Raw genomic sequence first — 26,922 nt, 5'->3', positions numbered from 1 at the left:
CTCCCTTTGTAGTTACAGTTCAGAGGATTCAGAGGCGTGGGACTGAACTGAAAATATGTGGGGTATTCCTAGAGCTGCCAGTAATAGGTAAACCATGAAACGGGCCTTTGCTTTGTTTTCTTCAGCAAAATTGAATTCTTGAACAAGGGAGGAAGGGGGAAATTTAGAAAAATACTTTTTTCAGATAAGCCCTTACTCTGGTAGGCTCCTATTTAATCATTGCCTCTGGTTGATAAAACAATTCCCTATTGTGCTGTACCTTTGGGCAGTCACACAAAGAATCTGCCCTGTCAGAGGAAAAAAAAAAGAAAAAGGAATTACTTACATCTAATATGTACCTGTTAAATTGCTACAGAAAGGAGAGGGCTACGGTGTGCTAGGACTGTGCACAGGGCTTCCCAGCTGCCCCGGGATCTCCACCCGCTGGCATCAGCCTTTTGGGCACAATGGCTCCTCTTTGCCCTGCTCTGCTCCAAAGTGGTGGGCGGTGGGGGGAGAATAAAAGATTTTTCCTTCTGAAGCTCCGCTCCAAATCTCTCATTCCCAGAGGGTTGCTGTGAACAGGAACCATGGTGTGTGTTCACTTCCCTTCTGGCAAAGCCAGTTTAAAATAATAACAAAAAAGGTCGTGGAACAGCTTAGTACGAATCCAGTCTTTCGTGTTGCTGCCTCACTTGTTCTCTGCTAGGCCACATTTTCGAAGGTGCATTTAATCTGTAAAGGCTGCCATGCAAATAGCTCGTTTACTTAAAAGTCCCGGGAGAGCAGAGGGGCCACAGCGGTCTTTTTCCCTTCATCTTCGCCGTACTCGTTCAACACCTTGTGAAGAAGTACTGAGGTACCGAGAAGGCAGGTTATTATGCACTGGGAACTGGTGTGGCAACTGCAGCTTGCCCTTCATTAACGTGCGTTTGAGCTGAGCGACTTGACCTGAAGTGGCTGGAGCCTCCCGGGGAAAGTTTTCAGTGCTTTTGTGCGTGTGCGTGTGTGTGCGTGTGTGCGTGTGTGTGTGTGTGTGTGTGTGCGCCTTTACGGAGTTCCACACGGGAGCAAAGCCCCCTCTTTCCCATTTGCTACCTGCTGCCCTGAGGGTGACAAGGCTGAAAGTTTAGCAAGTTCTGTGCATAACTCCACATCACAGGAGCAAGTGCGTATTCCCCCCCCCCCCCCCCCCTTTCTTTTTCCTGCTTCTAAACACCTCCTTCAAGTTCGCAGTTGGGCAGGACTCCAAAGGTGCAGCAGCAGCAACAAGCTGGAGTTCAAAGTTAGCAGTAAATTGCACAACTTCCAGCTCATCGCTACGCTCGGTGACTATTAACAAGCTGGAAGGCGCTCAGGCAAAAAAATAGGGGAGAAGGGAACACCCTCGAATTCTTTGGGGATCGCTGATGTTATGCCGCTGGGATCATGGCTCCTTTTGGAAGGAATTTATTAAAAACCCGGCATAAAAACAGGTAAAGTGCGTGGGTATGCGGAGGACAAGGTAGGGCGCTATGGGATGAATTCATTTTTACACTTTTTGTTTGGTTCTGGGGGCAGGATGTGTTATCCGGACCGCGCAGCTGAACTCCGGGGCTCACCTGCGAGCGGCCGGGGGAGCGGAGGGGAGCGGGCCGAGGGAAGGGACTTTTCCCCGGCCCCCTTCCCCCGGACCTGCCGTGCCCCTGTTCGCTCTGGCTCTCTTCACTCGTGGGCAGTATTTTCCGTGAGCGGGAGGTCGCTCTTCCGGACGTGGAGCCTCCCCGGCTGCTCCGGGGCGAGCAGCGGCGGTGCCCGCGCTGGGAAGGTGCGGCTGGCCCGGGCCGGGGGAACCGGCTGCAGCCCCACGGCCGCGGCCCGCGGCAGCCCGGAGCTCTTCCCCCGCCCCGGGACAGAGCTCCAGGGTTTCTCACGGCAGGGCCGCGCTCCGGGCCGTGGCCCCGCTGCCCTGGGAGGTTGACCGGCAGCCTGCAATCCCTTCGGATCAAACCCGTGCCTTACCTTGTCCGCTGGCTGTCAGCCTGGGAGGTAGGAGAGCATCGAGCTCTCAGCGTGGGGAGGCGGGGGGGATGATTTTTCTTTGTTTGTTTGTTTGGGGTTTGTTTTGTTTTGTTTTGTTTTGTTTAGCCTTTAGTCCAGGACAGGCTTGTACTGTATATATATATTTTTATTTTTTATTTTGCTGAGAAAATTCTTCAGAGGGACTGCTGTGGTCCTTTGGTCTGCCACTGCGAAGTTTCTTTATGGGGACTTTGCCCCTTGCGCCGTACATGCTTCCACATGCCCCACACGCGGGCTGCAAAAAGGAAAAGGAAGGTTATGTAATCATGCTAGGTGCTAGGGTGGTACTAGATTTTTCAGGAGTGAATTTGCTTAGACCTTTATGGAATGTACAGTGGCTGAGCCCATCTAGCTAAAGCTGAACAGAAACAGGTCACTGGAATTTTGCCTTGTAGCAGATTGGAATACAAGCTGCTACATTGCCTCAATGAGAAACTCTAAAAATCACTTGTAATCTCATCCCCATTTTGCCTAGTGCTCTTCACCAAGATTTAGTTCGTATTTAAAGGAATGCAAAGGATGAACTTTTCTATGGGGAATATAATTGAACTCTAAATAGTCTTGTAAAAACGTCCCATTTCCATGTTTGGCTTTTGGTTTTCACATTTGATATATTGAAAATTATTGGGGGGGGGCTTGTATTTGCTGGGATTGTGTAAAAATATTAAGTTAGTGTATTGAATATAAATTAGAAAGACTGTAATAGTCAATGTTTAAAAATTGCATACTATTTTAGAATTATTAATATTGTAGTTTACTGATTAAACGGCATATTTTGGTAATGTGCCTGAAAACAGTAAAACTTTGATATAATTCTCATGTAGCCATTTTTTGTGTAGAAGATCTAGAAAGGTGAACATGAACTTTTCTATGAAATTGCTTTCCCATAGAGCTGGAAATTTATTAGTCTTAAAGTGGAAGTTTTGTTTCTGTAATCACTTACGTGAATAAGGATTAAATCACAAAGCACAGTTCCACTGTGTTCAACGGTGAAATTGTTTCTCTTTTGGGTATTTACAATATCTTCACACTAATTGCATCAATCTCATTATGTTTGCTGATGTGACATTTTATTCCTCAGGAAAAGTCATAATCCAAAGCTTCAAATAGGCAATAAAAATTAAAATACCAAAAGAACCTTTACTGGTTCATCTAGGACTTTCTGTTCATTTTATCCTCACATCCCCAGAAATAAATAAATACCTCTAATGGCTGAGAGGCTTTCTGGCAATAAGAAGGGGCCTGTGTGACCAGAGGAGTGTAGGGGGAGGGGGCCAAGAACAAAGCAAACTACATACTTCTTAAGATGTGTCGTTATCTATTCAGATATTTAAATTTCTGCATGTTTAATATTAGCTTTGATACTTTTGAGAATGAAACTTTGTTTATGCAGTTAGTAAAGTGATTTTGCAGTATGACTGAAGAGCTATGTAATAATTGTTTCTTATTTTAATTGTATCTTGGTGAACTCATTTGAAACCTTGAGAAGGGAGCTTAAAATCTTTGACTGTATTTAGACCAGTAGTTGGAGAGTCAGAACTTGTGGCTCACTACTTTGTCTAACTACCTATAAAGAGGGACCAAAAAGGGACATACACAAATGTATATCTTTGTGATGCTGCTGCAGTTTTGTAAAATAGGGCCAGTGCTCATTCACATTTCTGGGAAACTCGGCTTTTTGCTTTTTCTCTGGAAGTTCTTAATGACCATTTGCTACATGCAAATATAACTCCTGAAAGTTTTAAGATAAGCAAATGAGGAATAAAATCTCTGTTTACATGAGGACATAAAGCTAAGTTGAGGTAACAGAGGTGGGTGGAAGGAGAGCCAGAAGGGAAATGAAGGCGTTACAGTCATTTGCTCAGATAACAAGATGACACCACTGTAATTAGTGCTTGTCTTGCAGCATTGCCCAGAGGTTCCAGATCAGGTCCCTGTTTAATAGTAGGCTCTTCACATCCAGATTGTAAATTGTCAGTCTCTGCCCCTAAGACCTTAGAGTTTAAACAAAGAGGTTACGCTAACTGAGTCTTTGTCTGAGCAAGAGGCGAGGGATGTTGTCCATTATGCCACCAGTCTTTAGAGAAAGAAACTGAGATTAAACCTCAGAAAGACAAGGCCTGTGCTGAACTACTGTTAGCATTTGAAAGATCTTCAGTCAGTATTACTCTCTTGGGCTTCTGAAATGTCACTAATACAGAGACAGCACAAAGCCCATGTAGCCAGTAGATCACTTCAGCCCTTGTTTGATTTCAGGGGAGTGACCTCTAGGATTGTGACTCCAGCGTATGTTTCTTGGCAAGAAAGACAATAGTGATATTTTGATATCTTTTTCAAGAACTATAAGTAGTTTTTACAATATTCTTTGTCCTTCTGTGACGACCAGAAGTAATCACAGTCCCCAGAATGTGTATGTGCTTGTCACTATGTCCCCCGGAGAACAATACTTCCAAGACACCCCACCCACTTAAAAACTCAAATGTGCACAGCAGGGACAGGTTGTCCCCTCTAAGGAAACAAAGGAAAAATGAAAGTTTCCTGCAGGACTAAGGCTCTGCAGCATGAATAAACTCAAGGAGATTTATTTTTATGCAGATCTCTTAAAGATGCTTACTTTGAGAGTGAGAGGAATGCTTGGCTCACATCACACTTCAGAAGTGCAGTGAGGGCAGGAAACACTTAGCTGAAGGTGGAGGAAGAGAAAAGGCACTGAGTTCTTTGCTCATAAGGTCTAGAATTGATCTAGCACATTTCTCTGCACAGAGACAAAACAGCTCCCTATCCAATTATGAGAAATACAGAACACAGATACTTGCAGTGTTTAGATACCAAGGTTTCACATTGTATTCAATTTCCTGGTTCCTAAGCAGAACAGGAATTTATACTGCTCTGATTTTCAGTAGGATTAAGACTTCTCTGCTCTTGGTGCTAGATTTGATCACTTTTGAAAATGGGTCTTTAGGTTTATTTAAATACTTCAAGGATCTATGCCATAGTGCAAAAACTGACCTCATTGCCATTTCTTTCATTGCAACCACTTCCTTGGGTTTTGCACATAAGCCTCAGACAAAATTGTTGAATGTCTATTGTTTCATTTGTGTTGTAGTTGGGATCCTGAAAAGGAGAGGGTACACATGATCCATCTTGATGCTGTAGGGCTGTCCTGTTATGTTCAACACCTTGAGAAATACATTTTGCCAGTGTACTTCATGCTGGTCCTACGTTTACTAGAAAAGTTTGTACGCTCTGTTGGCGTGCAACCATTCTGAACCTGGTGTAGCGTTTCATGATTAAACAATTGTGTTACAAATCTATTAATATTTAAATGTGTTTACTGGTTTTGCTTTTCCTTCCTGTATTTTTTTCTACCTTTTATTGTTTACTATTTTCACCGTTTTCCACTTTTACTCACTGCCACAGAAGTTGGTATTTCTCTGTAGGAGGGAAAGACTTACCTTGCCTACTCTTTAATTCTGCTTTTCTTTAATCAGCTCATCTCTGGTTCAGAGGTGGAAAGAAAGACCATGTATTTCCATCCAATGTTATGGATAGAAGAGGGAGTTCTTCCTGTCCTGACAGTCAGAGGCCCCTCCCCAGTGAGAGACACATTCAATTATTCTCTCAGTCTATATATTGCAGTACAGGGTAGTGAATTAGATTAGAGACTTCACCTATCTGATACTGACTTAGCATTTCCATGATCCCTCCCTTTCTCCCTCCCTCCCTCCAGTAGTTTCTCATTGCATCTAGTTAGCCCGGTGATTTGTGTATTGCTCTGAACATCTCTTCTGCTCTACCTACGGTTGAGTACGCCGCTGTACATTTTAAACCTTGATGAAGTAAAACTGAAAATGCTCACCATTGAGGTTTGGACTGGTTAAGCTCTTGGAGATCAGCTGCTTGTCTGAATGAACTGTGTATGACCCACACTGTGAGTCTCATGGGATCATGTGAGATGTCTAATACTTCTCTTGGATGAGCATACCTGGATAAAAGTCTATATGAAGCTATAAAGGTGCTTTTTGATACAAGACTACAAGGTTTTTGGTACGTATGTTGGAGAGGGTAGATAAAAGTTTTGGAATCAGTGGTGCTACCTGTGTTAAATTTTTAGATTGAAAAGATGGTGCTTGTTTTGTAATGGTAGAATGCATTCTTTTTTACCTAATTTTTTAACTTTTCCCTGAGTATGAGATGTATTAAGGAGCTATCAACTAGTTCTAGAAGTTGTTCTTTTTTGAGCCAAATTTCATACATTATAATTTATTTTCTGGTTCTCCTTGGAAGCTATGTCTCGGGGTCAAAATGGTTGCACACATTTTCTAATAATCTTTGTACATATTTGTTCACTTCACTTTCAGGAAGAGCTTTTCGTCTAGCAAAACACTAACCTTATTTCTAAAGAGTTAATTATCTACTATTCCAGGAGGGCAGGCAGCAATTTCATCCTGAAGGAGTAAATAAAACGAGTAATAGAAGTGTAATACTACACCATCTAAGAGCATGACTTTAGTTAAATTGAAGCTAATCTGACACACTGATATAGTGTAGAGTCAGGCTGAGAGATACATTTCAGACAAAAATCCCATTTTTTTTTTAGTGAAAGATTAAAAATAGGAAAAATCTAGCTGGTCAGTGGTCATTTCCTGTTTTACTGTTGAAAAACTATGTGCATGAAGAAAGACATATTGCTAAATATGTAATTAATTCAGTAGACAGAAACAAATTCTCAGAGTTGGGATTTTTTAAAATTATATTAACTTTAATGAAAGTCAGTGATAATCACAGAGTAGTACCTCCTGATTTACCTATGCTCAGAAAAAAAGTTTTTTGTTTGTTTTATATGAGTAATAATGACAGTTTAAAACTCTGGTCTGAAACACTATTATTTGGAAACATTAACATCTCATATGCTGTACAAGCCTTAATTAGACCATCCAGCTTCTATATTTAGTATTATGGTAAATCCTTATTAATAGTGGCAGAAAGGATGATGCAATATAAAAATGTTAAGACCGCGCATGAGGTAAAGCCTGACACTGAATGTTGGACATGCTGGGACCCAGTTGTGTGCTTAGGTAACTGGGCTATTACTGTCACTTCTCTTGTTTCCCTTACATGTTGTGATACTCTTGAGATGATGACTTTCTGTCTTCTGTACAGTGTTTCCATGCTAGCAATTCCTCAGGTATCACACAGGACAAAACAGATAAGAGAGTTTCAGGAAGCCTTGTCCAAAAGAATACTTTTTTGAGCACGTTTCTGGAACTTGATTCAAATAGGCTCTGCGATTAACCACATTGCCTTTTCCTGGTTTAACCTAGCCAGAAATACACTTACGGTGCAGGTGTTGCAATAGTGATAACGATACCAATTATTTGTGACCTCAAACACCCGATAAGCTTACATAGTTTTCCTTAGCAGTAATTTTGGTGTTAATATTTACATGCCTCGGGAAAATAAGTAGGACATGACTAGACAGTGTAAAATGTGTAGAAGTGCAGACTGTGAAAGCCAGTTAGTGGGAGAAGTAAGAATTAGATCTGTGAGTTCTTTTATTCTAGTCCTTTTGCAGTCCACTAAACATAGATGCCATGCAGGAAAGGGAGAATACACTGTGGATTGTTTAGGTTTGATTTTATGTGATTTTTCTGAGGAATTTTTCAATGGTTTAAATTTTTCCATAATGTTAAAAATATCTTGTAAGGAGGTTTTTAATGTCCCAGAATTAGAAAGAAGTAAATAAAGAAATTCCATGAGCATCTTAATGTATTTTGAGGTGGTTTTGTGAAGTGAACAAAAGAAGAGAAAATTACCTGCAGAAACTAAAAAAAAAACCAAACAGAAAGGGAGGTTCTTGATGGTAATGATAATAAATTGTCATGTAATTGTATGTAATAATATGTCATATAATGTGTTAATGAGCAAAAGACATCAAACTGGAAAGAAAAAAAATTAGTGCATGTTTGGTACATCTCTCATGCACTTTGTTTATACCCTTTATTTGAAGATATGTTTCTCTTTCACCAACTTTCTTGTTTCATTCCCACTCCTGTATGCCTGAGTGCATTTTTTCCTATGTCAGTTTGAGACATTTAAATTGTAGTTTAGATGGTTCCTAGACATGCATTTTTGAGCACCAGCATTAGAAGAAGCCAGGCCGTGTTGTAATCTTGGAGGTGATGTAAACCTCTGTTTTTCTGGGTTGTGGTTGCTTTTTTATGACTTTTTTCCACATTAATTAGTAAGGTGCAGAATAATCATAGGAGAAAAACGTATTTATAGAGACAGTGTTTGCTGTGGATATAATACATAATTTCTTTATATCTAGGGTCAAAATCATGAATCTGATTAAGTTGCTTTCTTTATTCTTCACCCCTATTTGCTCTCTTTCATTGATGTAAAGAGTTCCGAGTTACAAATTTTCCATCATAATGGTAAATAGAATCATCTCTATTGAAAAGCAGAAGATTTTATTTTTTCCTCCTTTTAATAACACAAAAATATTGAAGCTTAAAATAAATATGCAAAAGCATAATATTTTCATGTTCAAGGACAAAATCAGGTTCATGAAAATTTAATATTCTAACAGACATTTTTTTTTGGTCAGGTATAAATGTGCTTACCTTCCTTTAGCTTGTAAGGGTGTATGACCTCACTGGAATAATGCAGTTGAGTGAAGACTACTAATTTTTAAGAGAGTCTGCCCTTGGGTCTTGAACATGCAATTTGCTTTGTGTTAATAGATTCCATCATCCATGTAGAACATCTTACTTTGCTTTCCCCAACCTCCTTCAATTCAAAGGAATTCTTTCTACAGAGGGTGTTTTCCACTGTGAAAGCACTTTAAAGCTACAGCATTTTTCAGAGCAACAGTTAGGACGCTGTTTTGATGACCTAAAGTATACCTCGTCTGCCACAGGAAGTTACCAGATTTTGCTCACTGATCAAAGAGGGGTTTAGTGATATTTATAAATGTGGGATCTTGTGCTGATCTTGTTCAGTCGCTGGTGTTTTGGTTGGTAAACTGATGTTCTGAACTGCTGTTTCGCTTGGACATTAGCTGTTGACAGACTTCCTCTGGACTGATTGCTAAGGCACTGGGTATATATATTTTTTTAACTTGATTATTGCCTGTATCTCTTGAGGCCACTTTGTTGCTAACATCCTGCTTTACTGAAAAGCCCTGCACAAATTCAGTTTTCTAATGACCGTCTAGGATTGGTATTGACTTTACTGCACTTTCCCAGACTCCTGGTACTTTAAGGATTAGCTAGATAACTAATAGTGTTTGTTTACCCATGGAAGTCCCTACAGGTGTCTGACAAAGATCTAAGTTATTTTTGGAACTGCAGTTGTGGATGGTCACAGTACTTTTGCTGACACTCACACTGCTCCTGAGATTCAAGTACACAGTGAAACACAAATGTCAAGCTCCATCTTACTCTACTTAAGCCTACTGAAAATTTAGGTATCTTGTCATCTAAGTACTCTTTGTAGTTAATGGATACATCTAAACACTTCTGGAGGGCAATTCATTTAGTCTTAGACAGGCTGTCAGTATGGGATTAGTCACCCTTTTGGAGGTGCCTATTTTATGCCACTGATTACAGAGGAAGGTCAGAAAACTATCTTTGCACATCTACATTTTTAAATAGCTTAAGGTAGATGATATGAGCACCACCCAATCACTTTTCATGGAGCATGCTCAGATTTGTAGAGCAGGTTATTAACCATCTTTTGCACCACTCATTTTAGAAATTAAAAAGGGAAACATGAGCGGAGAGGTGAATTATAGTTAGATACGTATGATTAAGGGAGAACGATCCTAATAGCATGGATGTCTTCCCTGACCCTGCCACAAAATTCCTACCTAGTTTTGGGCAAGACATATAAACCACAGTTTACAGAACTGGTTATTCACTGTGTGCTCATTGTTTGCTAATTCAGTGTCCTGTAAACTCTTGTTACATAAGGGCTGAGCAAAGGAAGTTTATGGATATCTTGCTTTGCACGTCTGTGGATATCAATTCAGTTAGAGTGAGAACTTGAATGAGTGGATAGCTTTGGTTTGTAAAAGGGAGTTCTTTCCCTACCAGAGTATGTGGAGATAAATTCTGTAATGTCAGCCTGAAGAGCAATTAAATACAAGATGATAAAGGACATATATCAAAAGTTTGAATTTTGAAAAGTGTCCTCTAAAAGGGTTGTAGCATACCTAGGAGAAAAGATACAAATAAAAAATATGCACATATTGAACAAATTCAAGTAATAAGGACTAGTTGCCTAAATGAAATTCCAGTCACCTAAGACAATTTTTAAGAACTTTGAATTTGTTAATTCTGACTGGTAACATTCCTCAGCCCCCTGTTCTTCTATCATGTCTTACACTGGTCTTGAACACCATGCAGTTTGTGATTCCCTCATTATGCCTTATTCAGGAAAGTCCTGTGAAGTTATTCTGAATGGAAATTCTCTCAGTATTTCATCTTTAAACTGCTTCATTTTTCTGCTGGCTTAAGTAAGCCAGCAGAAAGGCGCACAAGGACAAGGATTAGTGTTGAAAGTTTCAGGGAGAGAAGGGAATCAGGTTTTGGGTTGCTGTACTAATTAATATTTCTGGTTTTTTATGCAGCGAACATATGGACATGATCTAACAGCATCTAAGTCCTGCCCTTTTGTTCATGTTTCTGACTGCTTTAGGTCAGTTCCTGATGAACTTGCTGGTGTCAGCAAACCCCATTGTTAGGAGTTCAACTCTTTTGTAGTACTTTCTGTGGAAATCAAGGGGTCCAAGTGAGCATTATGAATTTCAGCAGCAAAGGAGATACTTGAAAGTTATAATATTTGGTGTCTGCAATGTCTCAGTATCTTCTGTGTCTTGACAAAACTGAGTACTGTCTCTTATATGGATTTAAGTGAGGCAAGTGACCAGTGTAGCAGAGAATGAATCTTTATATGGATACACTGAATCAAATTAATTTTTGTTGAACTTAAGTAGCAGTATCTTAAATTTTTCAGTCCTTGGATGCATGCTAAACATATTTCTTTGTGCTTAGGCATTTGTGCCTGGTAGGCATATATTCAGCATAAAAATGAATTTATGACAGCTTGTGTTAGATGTGATCACAGAATGCATATGTATAGCTCATGTACTGTCACATGCATACAATAAAATATATTATAAATCCCAAATTATTGTATATATAATCAATACATGTAAAAATAGCCACTTCTGTAGATTGTGTATTTATGCATCTACATATTACAAACCTGAGTACACACCAGCCTGTCAGAAGTGACAAACAGAATGTGCATGTGTCACAAAAGAAAGCTAAAAATGTGTATTTCTCCCAACATGACAGCTGTTCACATGGCAGAGGGAAGCATGCCTTCATCCACCTGTCACTGTGGTAACCACTCAGCTTATGAAGTACCTTGTTCAAAGGCCTTTTTATCCTCCCTGAGCTGTGAAGCCATCTGAGTTGCTCATATGTTGACAGGATCCCCACCTGCAAAGACATTTGGATATGTGAACTGAAGAAACACAGGATTAATTTGAATGTTGACTCAGTGTGACTTTCTGTGAACTAAAGACAACAAGTAGTTTGCAGTGTCTTTCTGGTGTCACAGCCTGCTTGGATAATCACTGTGCTGCCACAGATGTCTCACAAGACTGGCACCATTATTTCTCGGGCCTGCCTTGGTCTTTGGTCACAGTCATGGAGCTGTGCTTAGCTTTACTGTGCCCACTGCAGATTTTGGGCCTGCATCTGCTCTCCCTGGTCTTCACAGTTCTCTCGCCAGAAGCTAGCACCTTTTCAGCTGCATTAAATTTTTGAAGTTTCTTCCTAAACTGTTCACTCACATTTGGATGGCTATCTTACATGGTTTAACAAAGCTTTTATCTTTATGGCTTAATTCATCATGACTCATTGGAGATCAGACAAGAAACTCAGCTCCAGTGGGAGGGTTGTGATGGACAACTGACATGGTTATGAGCCTCTTCATATGGACCCAGGTGGAAACACATTATCTGAACCCATTATGTCTGTCATAGAACAGGTTTTACGCTTAAGTCACAATTGTTCAAATATTTTAGGATTCGCATAGCTTTTTATCTGAATCACATGGAATGTCCTTCCTCTGCAGTCATCTTCCTTCATCTTCTTAGAGCTTAAAATTGGGACGGGGTGGAGGGGCTACTAGACACCATTCTCTCTAAGTCTCTCTTGTCTACACCTTTCTTCTTTGCATTAATTTAATAAATTTTTCATTACTCTTGGTAATCATTATGATCCAGCTTTAAACTTGCTTCCAGATAGCAATTCATCCCTTTTTGCCTTTCCTACCTGTATTGCTCAGCTGGCTAGAGCTAGTTTTGCAATCTCCTATGCCCTCTTTTTGCATATCCATTGCTTGGGAAGAGCACATTTGATGAGGTTAACAATTTATTTCATTTGTTCAGTAGCTTCTTTAGAAACGATGTGGTTATATTTCAGAGACCCTATCAGCCTGTGCCTGACTAACTACATATTGAAGCATTCATTGATAGGCAATTTTAGAAAATTACTTGAAAGCATGAGCTGCGCAAATCTCTCAGTCTGACAATGGACAGCAAAAACGCTTCAGGTTTCTTTTATAAAAAATTATGTCCACTCTTCTCGTTAGCATAATTATTTATCTAGTACTCAATTTAGCTCTTTAGAATGAACATTTATGTAAGAGTCCACTTCATTATCTCATCTTTTTTTCCTTTCAGCTCTTCAAATACTGTAAGTAATGGAACACATTTGTCACTGAATTGTTTTTCAGAAAGTTTGAGGCAGAAATTTAAAAGAAGAAAGAAAAGAAAGAATTTATTGTAAATTAAGTCTTGATAGAACATCCTTTGAAGTGATGTTTTTCAAAATTTTTTATTGAAAGCAAATGAAATGAGAAAGATCATGCAATGTAGTTTCAGAGTGGGGTGGTTCATTCTGTAAAATTGTTTGTGGTACATATAGGAGAATATTAAAGGCCATCCCGTCTTTCTTCCTCCTAGTAAGCTGTAGAGAGATACTTTACTGGTTCTTGTGATATACAAAAAAGCTGTGTTGACAAATCATTAGATTCTAAGAAGTTAGGAAAGGGTAATGATTGATGAAGTTGTTGAAGAGCTCTAAAGGCTTGCTGTAGCACAAAGAACAATCCTAAGCCCCCTTTCCAGGCTCCTGGCCATTCTCTGCCATTCCCTTTGCATTGCTGCTCTTCTATGCTTGACACCATAGAACCCAAATGAGTATTTTTCTTACTTTGTTGCCCAAACCTGAGTTTAACCTGACGATTGGCAAAAATAAACCAAGGACATTGCATTCATTATGAATGAGAAGAGCACTTGTCTCACCATGTGAGACAAGTGCTCTTCTCAATAACAATGAATGCCACCAGAAGCAGAGAAGAGGTGCAAAACATGCACAGGATATAAGGATTCATAAGAAGGTAACCATCCCAGCCTGCTTCAGATCAGGGAGTATTGGAAAAATAGCATGAAGTCTTATTATTTCCTTGTCTGTATCTCATTCCATTATTTAACTTGCCTTGTTATCATCTGTCTACATATAGTATGCTTTGTTCATGTTTTGGCAGCTCATCCCCAACCTCTGAATATTTTGTGTTTGTTTCTTCACTGAGAAAAATGTCAACAAAGGCAGGGGAGGGAAGCAGTACACTTTTGCCTTTCAACAAAACCTGAACTGAATTTCATGGAACCACAAAAAAACAAAAGAAAAAAAAAATCAAACCCAACCAAAAACCAAACCAAACAAAAAACCCCTTCATACTCTCAATGCTTGGAATTCCCCTCACTTCTTTGATCTCAAAAGCTCATAAACAACCAGGGTGCTTCTAAAAGGCTGTTAGACAAAATCTAATGGGAGAAGTTAGATAACACAAATTTCTATTAACTTAACAGCAACTCTATCGTTTAGAAACCTGCATTCCAAATAAGCTGTAAATTATTCTGCTTCCTCTATACTACTGAAATTAATGGAGTTTTAAACACATTCTGTACATTATTAATAGGAGCTCCATGAAGTTTATATAGTGTAGCCAGTGCTTAAATGTGCATAGGCGCTTAAATTAAATACAGGAGCAATTTAAAAGAATGTGTTTTAGCAAAGTTCTTGTGGTAGATGAAAAGTACCAGTGGCATTTTCATGTGTTCACTAGTGAGAACTACCCACTGCTCAAAATTAAAATGTAGTATTTACAGTATTGATATTTCTAAACTTCTCATGTTGCTCATTAACACTGAGGAATTTGAAAATGCCTGTTTTCCCATCCCCCTCATCATGATCTAAAGAATAACTATCACTAAATATGTCAGTGGTTTTTTTGGCTCTGGAGTTTTTCCTGGATCTTCCATTCCTGCATAACAGCTGCTTCCTCGGTAGCAGTTGAACCAGACACATCAAAGCATGTTTTCCCAGTAAAGTAAATTGTTGATGTTACTGTTACTCATCTTGGAAAATATTTTGGTGGACGGCTAGTTCTCTTCTTCTTTTCTCAAACCACCCCCTCCACTATGTTAGGCTACTCCAAATACAGGCCTGGTATGATAAATGTGTTACCTGTCATGACATTTTGTGCACACACCACGCTTGTTGGAATTCCAAACATTTTTTTGACTAATATCCACTCACCAGCCTTATGACTTTGACTATACAATGGAGAAATGATGATTAGTCTGACAGGAAGGCAGATTTAAAGCAGGTGTAATTTATAGAGAATGTGCACCCTTAGGGGCAGAGGAAAATTTCAGAGGTAAGACAGGAGGAAAGGGCAAGGGCAAATGCAGTCTCCACTGCAGCCTTTGCACTTGCCTGTGATTGGAAGTGTAAACATGGTATGGGGCAGAGCTAGTAAGTGAAGGGGAAGACCTAGTAAAATTTTGGTCAGCTTTGCTGAACATCTGCACTCAGCCCTTGCAAATGAGGTTTTGCAAAATAATATTGGCCATTGTAGCAAAGACACAGAGTCCTGTCATTATTCAAAAGAGCAGCAGGGGAGTGTTCAGGTTAATCCATCATAACTACCGCTCTTATCTAGTGACAAGGTGTATAATTCCTCTTATAGTGTCTCTTACTTCTGTCTTCTGTTAGTGCAGTATCCTGAGTTAGTGCAATTTCTTGGCTTATTTTCGATGTAGTACAAACTCTGCTATCCATCCACTTAGCAGATGATAGAATTATTGCTGTCAGCCCTTGCTGGTCCTTCTTCTTGGCTGTTTATTTTCCTTTTTATCTGTTTAAAGTACTGTCAGGGCTTTTTTCCTTTTTTTATTTTTGTTAACAGGTGGTCCTTGTTCAGACAGACACCTGTTTCCAAGCAGTACAGTTATTAAAATGAAGCACATGATTTCCCATGGGATTTTTACCAAAGTCTGACATCTCAAGTCAGCAGCAGTCTGGTGTGAATGAGTTATTTGCAGTAAAATAATTATCAGAATTATTTTCTTTAAACTGTCATACCTTTCATCTTTTCATTCTATAAAAGTAAGTAATGCTATCCCATTGCAATTCAAAGTTATTCCACTGAAATTTGACATAGACCATCAACGTAGTATAAAGTGTTTAGGTGAACAGGAGTTTCAACCACAGATCATTGCTGAATTGTAATGTTATGCAATTTTGTACAGTAGCTAAGGTGATGGCATTTCTCTGCAGAAGAGATGAAGGATCTACTTGTAGTTTTAAGTACATTTTACATAAATTTATATGAATAAATTTTAATTCATATTGGACATAATTTGCAACAGCTGTTGCTAATTAAAATGCTTCATAGAACCTTCCAGACAGTATGTGTCTTTTGCTGAATTAAAAATCTATGCCTTTAAAAAAGAACAGAAAAATGAACATTAAATTTATACGAGGAAAAAAAAGTGTTATAACAAGCTAGTTATAAAAATAGTCTTTCTTTATTTTTTTTTATTTTTCAAATATCTGAAATATTTCAGTTAGAGCATCCAAACTACCATGTATATGTGTATGTTTGAAAAATATCACTGGCTCACAAGATGCCTAATTTTCTGTTATTTTTAGTAAATGCCTATGTACATTTCTGTAAAGGTGGAAGTTTTATCATAGATCAAGATTAAATGGATACAGAAGCAGATGGCAGAGAGAAGTTTATTTCTCTCTATAACTACTAATTACTTTGTTTTCAGAAGTTCTGTGGTGACCTTTCCAAGTCTTCCTGCAGTGTTGGGACTACACTGATTATCTGTATTGAGAGCTTTATTCTCACAGTTAACGAACCAGTTCTGTCTTGCCATGATACCCTTCAGGTGACCTTTTCCCTGACTTTCATACGATGCAAAAGGGAAGAAGCAGCAATTTTCTGACACGTCATGTATGGAATTTCTGTGTCCTAAATGACATGGATATTAACTCGGCCTCCATTAATATTGTTTTTAGGGACCTTTGAAGAGGAATGGTAATGCAGTTGGTTAATAGGCTCATATGAATCCCTAAGGCTTTGGAGTAATTTCAGCTTCAGTGGGTAGTGAGAGAGCAGCTACTTCCTCATTGCTGCCCTGAGGAAACTCAGAAGTGTATAATGTACTTAGGCAGGAGGCATACCCAGTATAAGATTTGGCCTTTATTGCCTTTTGAATAACTTTACAGAAGGGGACAGAAAGTTAAGAGAAAAGGTGTTTTAAATGTAGATAGTCTGAATAAACATAATATGGACTTCCAACATGAGCCATTTATTCCTGAAAGGTTGACATACTTCTGACCCTAGCTTTCATATGGACTGTGTATTCTCTGTACCTTTAATGTTTAAACTCACCTCCAAAAATCTCTTTGGATCAAATTAAGTTAGTTTCTTCCACACAAGAGCTGCAACACAGCCCCAACAGCTTTACACTTTTGCAAATTTCACAGATAAAAATCACAAAAAGCCAAAGTATGTTTTGATCTTTTCTCTCATAATGCTCATCTATTATCTCATATACTCATATATACACACACACATATATGTGGTAACATGCTGAAATTTTGAAAAAGAAACAATAGAAGCAATCAAATAAAAACAATAAAAGCAGTGTTATCTAAATGGTATTGATAATGTATGTAATTTCTATGCTTTGACTTCATATTTGGTATTAACTTAATATTAGGTCAGAGGTTTGGTAGAAAGAGCATTACCACACCATTTCCACAAAATCATTAGACGTTAGGAAAAGTTTCTTCACTGAGGGTGGGGTTGGGTACGAAAACAGTCTCTCCAAGGATTTGTTCATGGCACCAAGCCTGTCAGAGCTCAAGGAGCTTCTGGATGATGCTCTTAGTTACATGGTTTAATCTTAGGTAGTTCTGTGAGGAGCAGGGTGTTGGAGTCGATGATCCCTTTGAGTCTCTTTCAATTTGAGATATTCTGTGATTCTGTGGCTGAAGTTTGCCCTTATATACCCTGACATGTAGGAGTCACTGGTATCAGAAGCTCTCAAATTACATGTAGCATGTGCCCTATGCTACAAATATAGGCCGTTTGTGTCAAGTAGGTAATATTGGAATATTGGCTTATTATTTCCAGCAAGTAGATATATAATTAAGAACCATCACATTTTTGATTGATACCTTATCTTTGATGATAATTATAGCTCAGATCTAAGAGATAACAGAGATTAATAATCTTGGCACTGAGATAACAAGGTTTTTAGCAATTGCAGGAGAACAAGGCAAGTTTTCTCTGAGCCCTTCCCATGGAAGAAGCATCTGTGGATGTTGAACAGAGACCATACATAGCACAGACACATGCTTCCCAATAGGCATATGTGTATGCCCCAGCAGCATGCTCAAAGACCAGCTCCTTGAAAACACTAGGTTATTAAATACCTAGTGTGTCTTGTTTTCCCAGGATGAGACGTGCCATTGTGTCACAACATTCTCAAAGGAGAGCAGGTGGCTCAGGCACTGAGCAGGCCTGGCTGGGAGGTTGTTCCCCCCTGTGCAGCCTGGCAAGTGGGAGACGCACCACTGAACCTCTTGGTGAGGAGCTGGGAGCGTGCGGCTCAGGGAAGAACAGAGGGGCTGCTGAACAACACGGGGAGCCCTGCAGAACCCTGCCTGGGTCTCCCTGAAAGTGCTACATTTTTAGTGGACTCCAGGAAAGCACCTAGATGGCAGATCCTGAATATATTGGCAAGGGCTCCACTGCAAGGACACAGTAGGAAGCAGCAAGATTGTCTCTTAGAGCTTTTTTGTCTTCTCCATTGAAGAAAGTGAATTGTTCTTGGTGGAATCTTGGCATAATGTAGGGTTTGCTTAAGGTTTAGAAGCATTTTGATCTTACTCTGGGAAGGTCAGGGCAGCAGCATACCTACATACTCTGGTCAGCTGAGGACCCCACCTCAGCAGTCTGTCAGTTATAAAACACAATTATCATCTGATTTGTTGCAGACTAGACTGTATGTGCTGTTTGAGAGGGCTTAGGCTGTCATACAATAAAACATGATTTTCCCAAAAAATCAGCGAAAAAAATGACTAAGATATTTTACACAAATTACTTTCTAGCATGAGCTCTTTGATGGAAAATTTATAAATTATTAGAAGTTCTATGCATTTTCAAGGAAAAGGTTAATATATTGCTTGGTGAGTGATCTATTTTCACCAACTGACATTTATTCCATTTAAATTATTTCAATGACTGGGAGGAGACAACTAGTAAAATTTTTGGTCATAAGCATAATCTCATGTTTGAATTGGTTTCCAAAGTATTTTAAAATCAGTTAATCAGTTTGATCTATTTTCACAGAACGTGTGTCAAGAAATATGGTAATATTGAAAAAGGAATTAATTTTTTTTAGGGTGGGGAAGTCTAGAAATAATTCATTGCAGTGAAGGGAGTCAAGGTTATCTATGCTGTTTTTTCAACAAAGGGAAAGTATTCTTTTAGTCTCCATTATATTTCAGAAACACTGCATTAAGTTGCTAACCGTATGATATGGAAGTGATCTAGTTCCAATAGAATGTTTGCAGAAATTTGACTAGAAAAAGAAGCATCTTTTATTATAAAAATTATAAAAAGTAGGGGGTTCCCTTTATTTGATTGGTATGATTAGTTTTAAAACTGATATATTACATATTTAGGAAGACTGTTTCAGGAAGGCAATCAATTATGTTTGATATGTATATTTTTGGGCCAGACATACCCTAAAGTCAGTGAATATCAAAAGTGCCCCTTCCAGCATTGAAGCTATCTCATATTTTGACTTTGTGTGACATAAGTAAATGTTTTTGTTTTGTCTATACGTTGCTGGAATGTATTACCTTCCCCTAGGCCTGAAGAATAAATTAACAAATTATATATCTGACACACAACACTCAGGTTGTGCTGGTGTAATTAAGACTGTGTGAGGTCTAGAGCATGATTTGAGATGGGGTTTTGGGTCATCTTGAAGAGAAACAAGGAGCAGAAGGCATGAAAATAGTAATCAAACCAAGCAAACAAAAACATGGGAAATGTAGTTTTGTCCATTATTAAGTTTAAATTCCCATCTGGTCCTCAGTAATTAGTGGCTTTGTAAAAAAAAAAGTATAGACTTGCATCTTGTTGTTATCATCAAGATTTTATAATCTTAGATGTATAAGCAGAACGTTTCAGTGATCAATTCAAAGAAACAGACTTCAAAACAGAGCTGAAAGCTACAAAGCCTGTTTACTGCAGCATTATATTTTTGAAAAAATTTAAGTTGCCTAGCTAGTTTTGAAGAAATTGTTATTGTGGTCCTCAGGAAACCCAAACATTTAAACTGGAAAAACACTTTGGCTGTTACATTCCTATTAACTGCTAGGTTATTAAAAATGCTAGTTCTTTTGTGTCCTTTACAACTGCAAGACAGGAAATTCAAGGAACCTGTAAATATGAGAAGGTCGCCTCTCTGTTTCAATGACTGTTTAAAAGCAGATCTTGTTCCTGAAGATTAAACCTTTTAGTATTGAATCTCAGAAAAAAAAAAAAAATCCTGTCAATGACCACAATTTATTCAAGATCTCTTTCTTATTATTGAAGTGAATTAATGGATTTTCTTATATATTACTGTATAAATTGAACAGTGAAGGTCTAAACTAAGTTGTGAAATTATGATGTGTAGGTCCCACATTTAGTAGTCTGTACTAAATCAACTGCTACTGTAACCATTTTTGTTACATTTCTCTCAGATAAACCAGAATCTGAATTGATCTCACCTGAATGAATCTGATTGGGTTAATCTCACCTGATTTCAACTACCTGAAAGTGAGCTATTTGATTGAAGGTGGCCACATAAGTCTCTTGTAGTTAATGAAAGAGAGAAATAGCTTCCTCTGATGATCATCCCCAGTGATCAAAGATAGGCTAGGCAGTAGGGATTCTTGGAAGTCTTCTCTCTTCTCTTAATGAAGTGGAATTTTGATGTTGAATTTATACTGAAATATTAACTTTCAGATGAATTCCACTTCATAAATGCAGAATCTGCTCTTCACTTTCTATGAGGAATGTGCAGTTTAACAAAAGATATTTCCTAGTACTGGCATCTTCTTGCATCCTGAAAGCAAGCTTTTAGTGATTGGTATTCTGTAACTGACACAACATTTCATTTTTGTTTGAAACTACCTGAATTAACTATGAAGAAAGAATTATACGATGCATTTTACTTGAAAGGTCCATGGTAATGTTCCAGTTTACCATTTTTAGTGGAAGATAATAAAGAACCACTTTTGATATTTTAGAATATATTAGAATTCCATGGCAATGTAAGATTATAAATGTCTGGCTAACTATTTTTGCATAGAAGTGAAGATCAAAAATTGAGTGACTGAAAAAAAATTAGGATAATATCTATTGAGACAAACACATAGAAGAATTAAGGAAATAATTTTTACTTTACCATGTTGCTTTGATCCAAGAATTACAGAAATGTTCAGAAATTCGAAATTCTTTTAATTTCTTCTCTCCTTTTCTGTAAAATATGACCATATAATTAAAAGATGTAGGTATATATATATTATATACTTATATATTTGTAAGCAGTTATTTTCATGTATAAGCTGCTTGGTTTCTTTGTGTACCTGCATGTGCATACATTATCCAATTGTGCAACTAAGTTACATTTTATAGGCAGAATAAAGAACAATCCTTCTCCAAGAAAGCTGAATGCAAACTCTGGGCATGCAAACTGAAAAAATTACAGGGGGTGATAAACAGCTAGAAAAGTGTTGAAAACAGTAATTTAAAGATCTTATTTCTACATCCATATTGTTTTCAGGGATCCTGTAGAGATTGCTTTACAAAATACAGTGTTTCCATCAGAAGTTTGTTTAACTCCTGCTGAACTCTGTGGGAATTCCGGATAAGAAAGTATAGTGGAAGAATTTATCAGTACAGTAATGATGGGATGTGTAGGGGGTCTGCAGATATATCTGAATATTTGCTAATAGCACAGAGAGAAACTGGCTTCATAAGGAAACTTTAAAGGAGCCAGAAGAGACAGTAGGCTTCTGCTTAAGCCACATAATCAGTTACATACTGAAAATACTGAGTAGGAGAAAAAATGCCAATCAAACAAAAACAAGAAAAAAATAGGAATAGTTTTGATTTGAAAACAAATTGCATAAGAGACTCAGAAGAATGCTAGGAGAGACAACATTCATTTCCTGAAATGTATTTCCTAATTGCAAAAGAAATCAGGAAAAATACAGACTGAATTTACTGCCTCAGAGTCCCCAGTATGGTATTTTTTATATTTTTATGCCTCTTTTTATTTGCAGTACTTCTATAAATTTAAATTCAATGACTGGTAATACAGTTGAATTTGTAAATCAATTATTTAGGCATCAGTAGTGAACATGGTTTGAGGCACTGTAGTTTTCATGATTCATTTTGCATAATTTTATGCATAATAAATTATTTGTTGCTTTTTTCCTTTTCATATCTGTAGTGTAAAGCAAATAATGAGTTATTTTTAGTCACAGCTGACTTACATTGCAACTGGCTATTTACCTGAATTTTGCTTAGCTGCCAATCTGTTAACAGAAAAAAATACAGCATCCTGCAGATTGTAAATCTCAGAGGCTTTAGAGATATTGATTTTTTAGTGTGTGACATACTTCACTGTAATGCTGTTTAATCTAATATCATTCTCCATTCCTTCCTCCCCTCTTAAACTTGAATATTACTCTTTCTTAGTGCCACTTTGCCATTTTCTGTGTCTGTGATATGTGCTTTCTTATCTTGAGAAGTAGTTTATGAAAACATTATTAACTTTTTGAGCGCCAGTTTCAAAAAATAATTATTGTAAAATGCTGGTCTGTGAGGGGGAGCTATTGGAGAGGGAAAATGATGCTATTACTCAGAGTCATCTACCAAAACACACATTTTCAGAGAATGTTCCAAGACCTGAAGCAATGTACTTGGACAGAGCTCTCCTGTGCAATAATACTAATAAACTTACAGTTGTCAGTTTTATTAGTATTCATTTGCAGTTTCCTTTCTTTTAAGGATTTTTGCCTCCTGGTCAGAGTGGCACCTAGAGCTGAGTTCAATTTATTGGATTGCAGTGTGTCTGTCATGTTGTGTAATAATTAGGAAAAACGAACAAGCTGGATTGCTTTACTAATCATAGGGTGTAGCTGTAATTAAGCCAAATAAAACTCCATGCTTACTACAATTCAGAAGACTAAAAAAAGTTCTGTGATAAGTAGTCCTAGATGGAAACATGCTCTATTACACCCTTTAAATATGGTCTGAATAGTTATTTTCCTTTTCAAGCTTTCTCTGTCAGACTAGGTGAAACCTCATTCATTCAAATTAACTGCAAGGCATTCTAGAAAATCCAAAGACATGTTTTCCTCAGGGAATTTACTGGTTTATCATTTTGTGCAAGAGGTGAAATCATCAGGTCTGGGCAAGAAAAAACTATTCAAGTGGAGTCTTGAGGTCAGGAATATCCAGGCAACTCTGCCAACACAGGCCCACAGCAGTCCAAGACCAGATGGGGGCAAACTGGAGAATTAGCTGTGGAGTGAACTTCAGCCTTTGGTCGACTGAATTGCTGTCTAGGCACTGGAGCTACAGAAACCATAATGGGATCTCAGACACCTGGAGTTGGATATCTCAATGTATAAGGAAGTACCAGGTTAATAGCACATTCATTGTAATTCATAAACAAACAAGTAAATAAACAACTAAATAAAATAACTTGTTTCCTTTTCTTACATTTCTGCATAATTTCAAATAACAAAATAAAATGCAGACCCATGTATGTATTCTTTTGCAGCTGATATTCTCTCACAACTCACTGGAATTCAGACTATTTGATACTTCAGGAAGAGCAACAAATTTCTTGACTTATTAGAGAAAAAAAAGGAAAACGATTGTTTTTATGCTTGTTTAGGTGCAAGTGTGGCAGAAGAGCTATAGATTTATCCTGTTGTCAGATTCATTGGTGGTATTCAGTCATCTTTCCTCAGTCCATCTATGTTCAATGCATTCTTCCCTTCAGAAGTCATTTCTAGTAGCTTAGAAATGTCTGGGCAGTCTTTGTAATGAGAGCAAATATGAAGATCCGAAAGCTGTGCTCTCCTAGGTCAGTCTGAAAGTGTAATGCAGATTGCCAAACTTTAATGCACTCTTACTAGGTATACAAAACCAATATTTGATAAAAGACATTTTGCAAGATTCTCATTCAGCTGGACTAGTAATAATATTAAAGCAGTAGTCAATTAAAGCTATTACTTAATCCAAAGACATTTCTTCATGCAATTTAAGCAAGTATGTTGCCTTGTACAACAATACAGGAGTTTTTCAGTGTGTTAGTCATATCAAAATTATAGTAGTTATTCATACTGTCTCTGCCATTGATATGTAATTTATACTTGGTCTCTTCTTGCTTTCCAGATCTCCCAGCAAGGACATGGCATCAAATGAAAGAGAGATTGTGGTTTGGGTTTGCCAGGAGGAGAAGATTGTATGTGGCCTGACAAAGCGCACAACTTGCTCGGAGGTGATTCAAGCACTGCTTGAGGAACATCAGACAACATTTGGGGAGAAAAAGGTCCTTTTTGGAAAACCTAGTGATTACTGCATTGTAGAAAAATGGAGAGGCTCGGAGCGAGTACTGCCTCCCTTGACAAAGATTCTGAGACTCTGGAAGGCCTGGGGGGAAGAGCAGGCTAATTTGCATTTTGTATTGGTGAAGTCAGATGCTTTCCTCTCATTTCCATTGTGGAAGACAGCTGAAGCCAAGGTAGTACAAAATGTAGAAAAGCAGTGGGACCTCAGTCCAGCAAACTACATGAAGATGTTGCCAATAGACAAGCAAAAGAAAATTGTGAGGAAGACTTTCCGGAAACTGGCCAAGCTTAAGCAGGACAGTGTTCAGCAAGAGAGAGATAATATGGAGACACTGATTCATCTGATCATTTCTCAAGATCATACCATTCATCAGCAAGTCCTTAGAATGAAGGAACTAGACATGGAAATTGAAAAATGTGAAGCAAAATTCCATCTAGATCGTGTGGCAAATGATGGAGAAAATTATGTGCAGGACTCGTATTTAATGATCAATACAAGTGAGACTGAGCAGCAGGGGAGTAGGCCAGATGATCAAAAAGAGATGCATGACTATTTGAGCAAAAGTGAGGGAATTTTACAGGTTGAAGAGAGACTGAAACACCACAAACAATTAATAGAGAACCTGTGTGCTGAAATTGAAAGAGAAGTACATGGTATATGCATGGAAAAAAACGGAGAGTCTGTTCGCACGGAAGAAGCAGCTAATGCTGAACTGGAAAGCTCAGATTTGGAAAGTGTAAAATACGAGCTGGAAAAAAGTATGAAAGATGGTCTGAGAATCAACTCATACCTGAGCTGCATTCAGAAAGAACTTACATACAGGGACTCACTGCTTCAAAAGAAGGAAAAAGAATATGAACTTCTTACAGAAGAATTTAATTTACTACATGTTAAGGACAACATTGAAACTAGGCTTCAATCAAATGAAGAGCCATCCAAGGGCAGTGGCGTCTCCAGTAACAGCATTGCTGTTCCTGACTTTGTTCATAGACTGACTAATCTGGACATAAATGATACAGACTCTGACACTGGAATCAGCTCTACACACAGTCAGGACTCTGAAATAACTGCAGGGGAAATGGTGCTGTTGTCAACATAGTTGAAAGCAGTTACGCATTTTTTAAAATTTTATTTTGGAGGATATTTATAAGAATTAGTAAACCTGTTGTCTTGAAAGTTAAGCTCTTCAAGGTATTAAAGCTGTGGCACTGCTTTAGCAAAGTAAAGGGTGTCTATTTATGTCCTTAATAGTGTACTTGTGCTAGAATGCTATGTGCTAGAATGGGTTAACTGGTAAAAGGTGCAAAGTTGTTGACTTTGCTACATCAAGACAGACTGTTTCGACTTTGTAATGTTGATACTTGGTGAAATGGGAGCATTCTGACTTTCTTGGACCAAAAGTTTGGAAATTTCGTATTCTTTGGTCTTTGGGTCTGTTCCTCGCATCTCCCTAACTTTTTAGGAACGTAAAGTAGAGACTAGAGAAAACTAGACCAAGAGCTTGATTTTCTGCTCTGTTACATTAGCTTTATACAGATGGAGTTCCTTGCTATGAAGTTGCTGTAAAAGATTTTATAATTGAGCATTTAATCTGTTAAAAAATAGTTTTTATGATAATGTAGAACAGAAGAAATATATTTGCATTTATGCTGTATTTTTAAATTTAGTTTATATATAATATCAGGATGATATTTTTAAAAACTCCTAAGTCCCATTTTAAAAATTACCTTCCACATATGGGTTTTTAATTTTGATTCTCTTTCAGCAGCTTTTATCTGCTTTTAAGAGTCTTAAACCCCCCACTTATCTCTTGTTACCCTGTAGTTGCCCCAGTGATGTTTAAGTCCACAGAGTTCCTGCCAGCAGGCATGTCAGGACTGCTTATGTCCTGCTTATGCGAGACGCTGAAATCCCAGGCTCACACCTAACCCTAGGGGCATTTTCAGCAAGGCTTTCTCCTGCCTATCTCACCGGTTGGATCCAGTGTCTTAAGCCTCCTGAAATCATGACTACCAAAAAAAGCATAGCAGAAGCAACAGGTAGGAGCCAGACATTTTAGTCTCTGGCTAGACATTGTTTCCCAATAGCTAGCTAGCAACTATTTTCATATAGCAAGTAGGTTTTCAAATCCCATCTTGTGCTGTTTTGGTGCAGGAGCCTGTAAATCCTGCTTCCTCAGTGGGGACTTTGGGATACAACTAAAACTGATCCCCTTTATATAGTTAATAAAATATTGGGCTCCAGGTAAAATAAAAAAAAAAGGAATGCAAAACATGAGAATTTTAAATCTATGTGGTTAAATCAATTTTTTTCCTTTAAGATATAGTAGTTTATCTCAAACCCTTCTCCAGCATATTGCTGTAAGTCCAAAACAAAGCTGTAGAATTTTATTGTCTCAGTTACCAAATAAGATTTCTAACTCTCTGCTAGAGGCTATGCTAATGGAGACCACGTGCATAATTTCTGGGTTGTCATGTTCATATTTTGCAGATCAATCTGTTTAATACTTTCGGTTAAAAGAATTGAATGGAGAAATAATTACAATATTTCTGAATAAAGTTCAGTTCTGCAAAATTCAAAGCAATCATGGAATTGACAGCCTGCAAAGTAAGAAAATGGACAGTACCTAGAAGGTGTAAATGTAAAATTCTTTCAGATACACTGCTTTCTTTTTCTTTAATTTTCTTCTCCTGTCTGTCAACCATGTGTTTTCTAAAATGGCCAAAGTGCTAGGACTGCTGATGAGCACATATTTAATGCAGAGGAAAAAAAAAAAAGAGAAAA

At 38.0% G+C, this 26,922-nt stretch overlaps 1 protein-coding gene across 2 annotated transcripts; it reads left to right on the top strand.

The window, feature by feature from the left end:
- Nucleotides 1-1,277: 1,277 nt before the first annotated feature.
- On the top strand, nt 1,278-26,922 carry RASSF9 (Ras association domain family member 9). Of its 2 annotated transcripts, none has more exons than XM_054275551.1 (2): nt 1,278-1,454; nt 23,962-26,922. In XM_054275551.1, the coding sequence occupies exons 1-2, from the start codon at nt 1,408-1,410 to the stop codon at nt 25,235-25,237; spliced, it is 1,323 nt and encodes a 440-aa protein (XP_054131526.1). In that variant the 5' UTR covers nt 1,278-1,407; the 3' UTR covers nt 25,238-26,922. The 2 variants fall into 2 exon arrangements, with proteins under 2 accessions (XP_054131526.1, XP_054131536.1); XM_054275561.1 differs by lacking the exon at nt 1,278-1,454 and adding an exon at nt 1,921-2,007.

This window comes from Melozone crissalis, unplaced genomic scaffold (assembly GCF_028551555.1).
Source record: "Melozone crissalis strain CALT ecotype California unplaced genomic scaffold, PUWL_Pcris_2 ptg000004l_1, whole genome shotgun sequence".
In the NCBI taxonomy this organism is placed as follows: domain Eukaryota; kingdom Metazoa; phylum Chordata; class Aves; order Passeriformes; family Passerellidae; genus Melozone; species Melozone crissalis.
Note: the sequence above shows the minus strand (reverse complement) of the source record. Positions and strands in the feature narration are given on the sequence as shown.

Excerpts from the sequence above, each read along its gene's own strand:
- RASSF9 (XM_054275551.1), top strand. The coding sequence starts at position 1,408 with ATGGCTCCTTTTGGAAGGAATTTATTAAAAACCCGGCATAAAAACAG. Across the intron at positions 1,455-23,961 it reads AAAACCCGGCATAAAAACAG|ATCTCCCAGCAAGGACATGG; the intron begins GTAAAGTGCGTG and ends CTTGCTTTCCAG.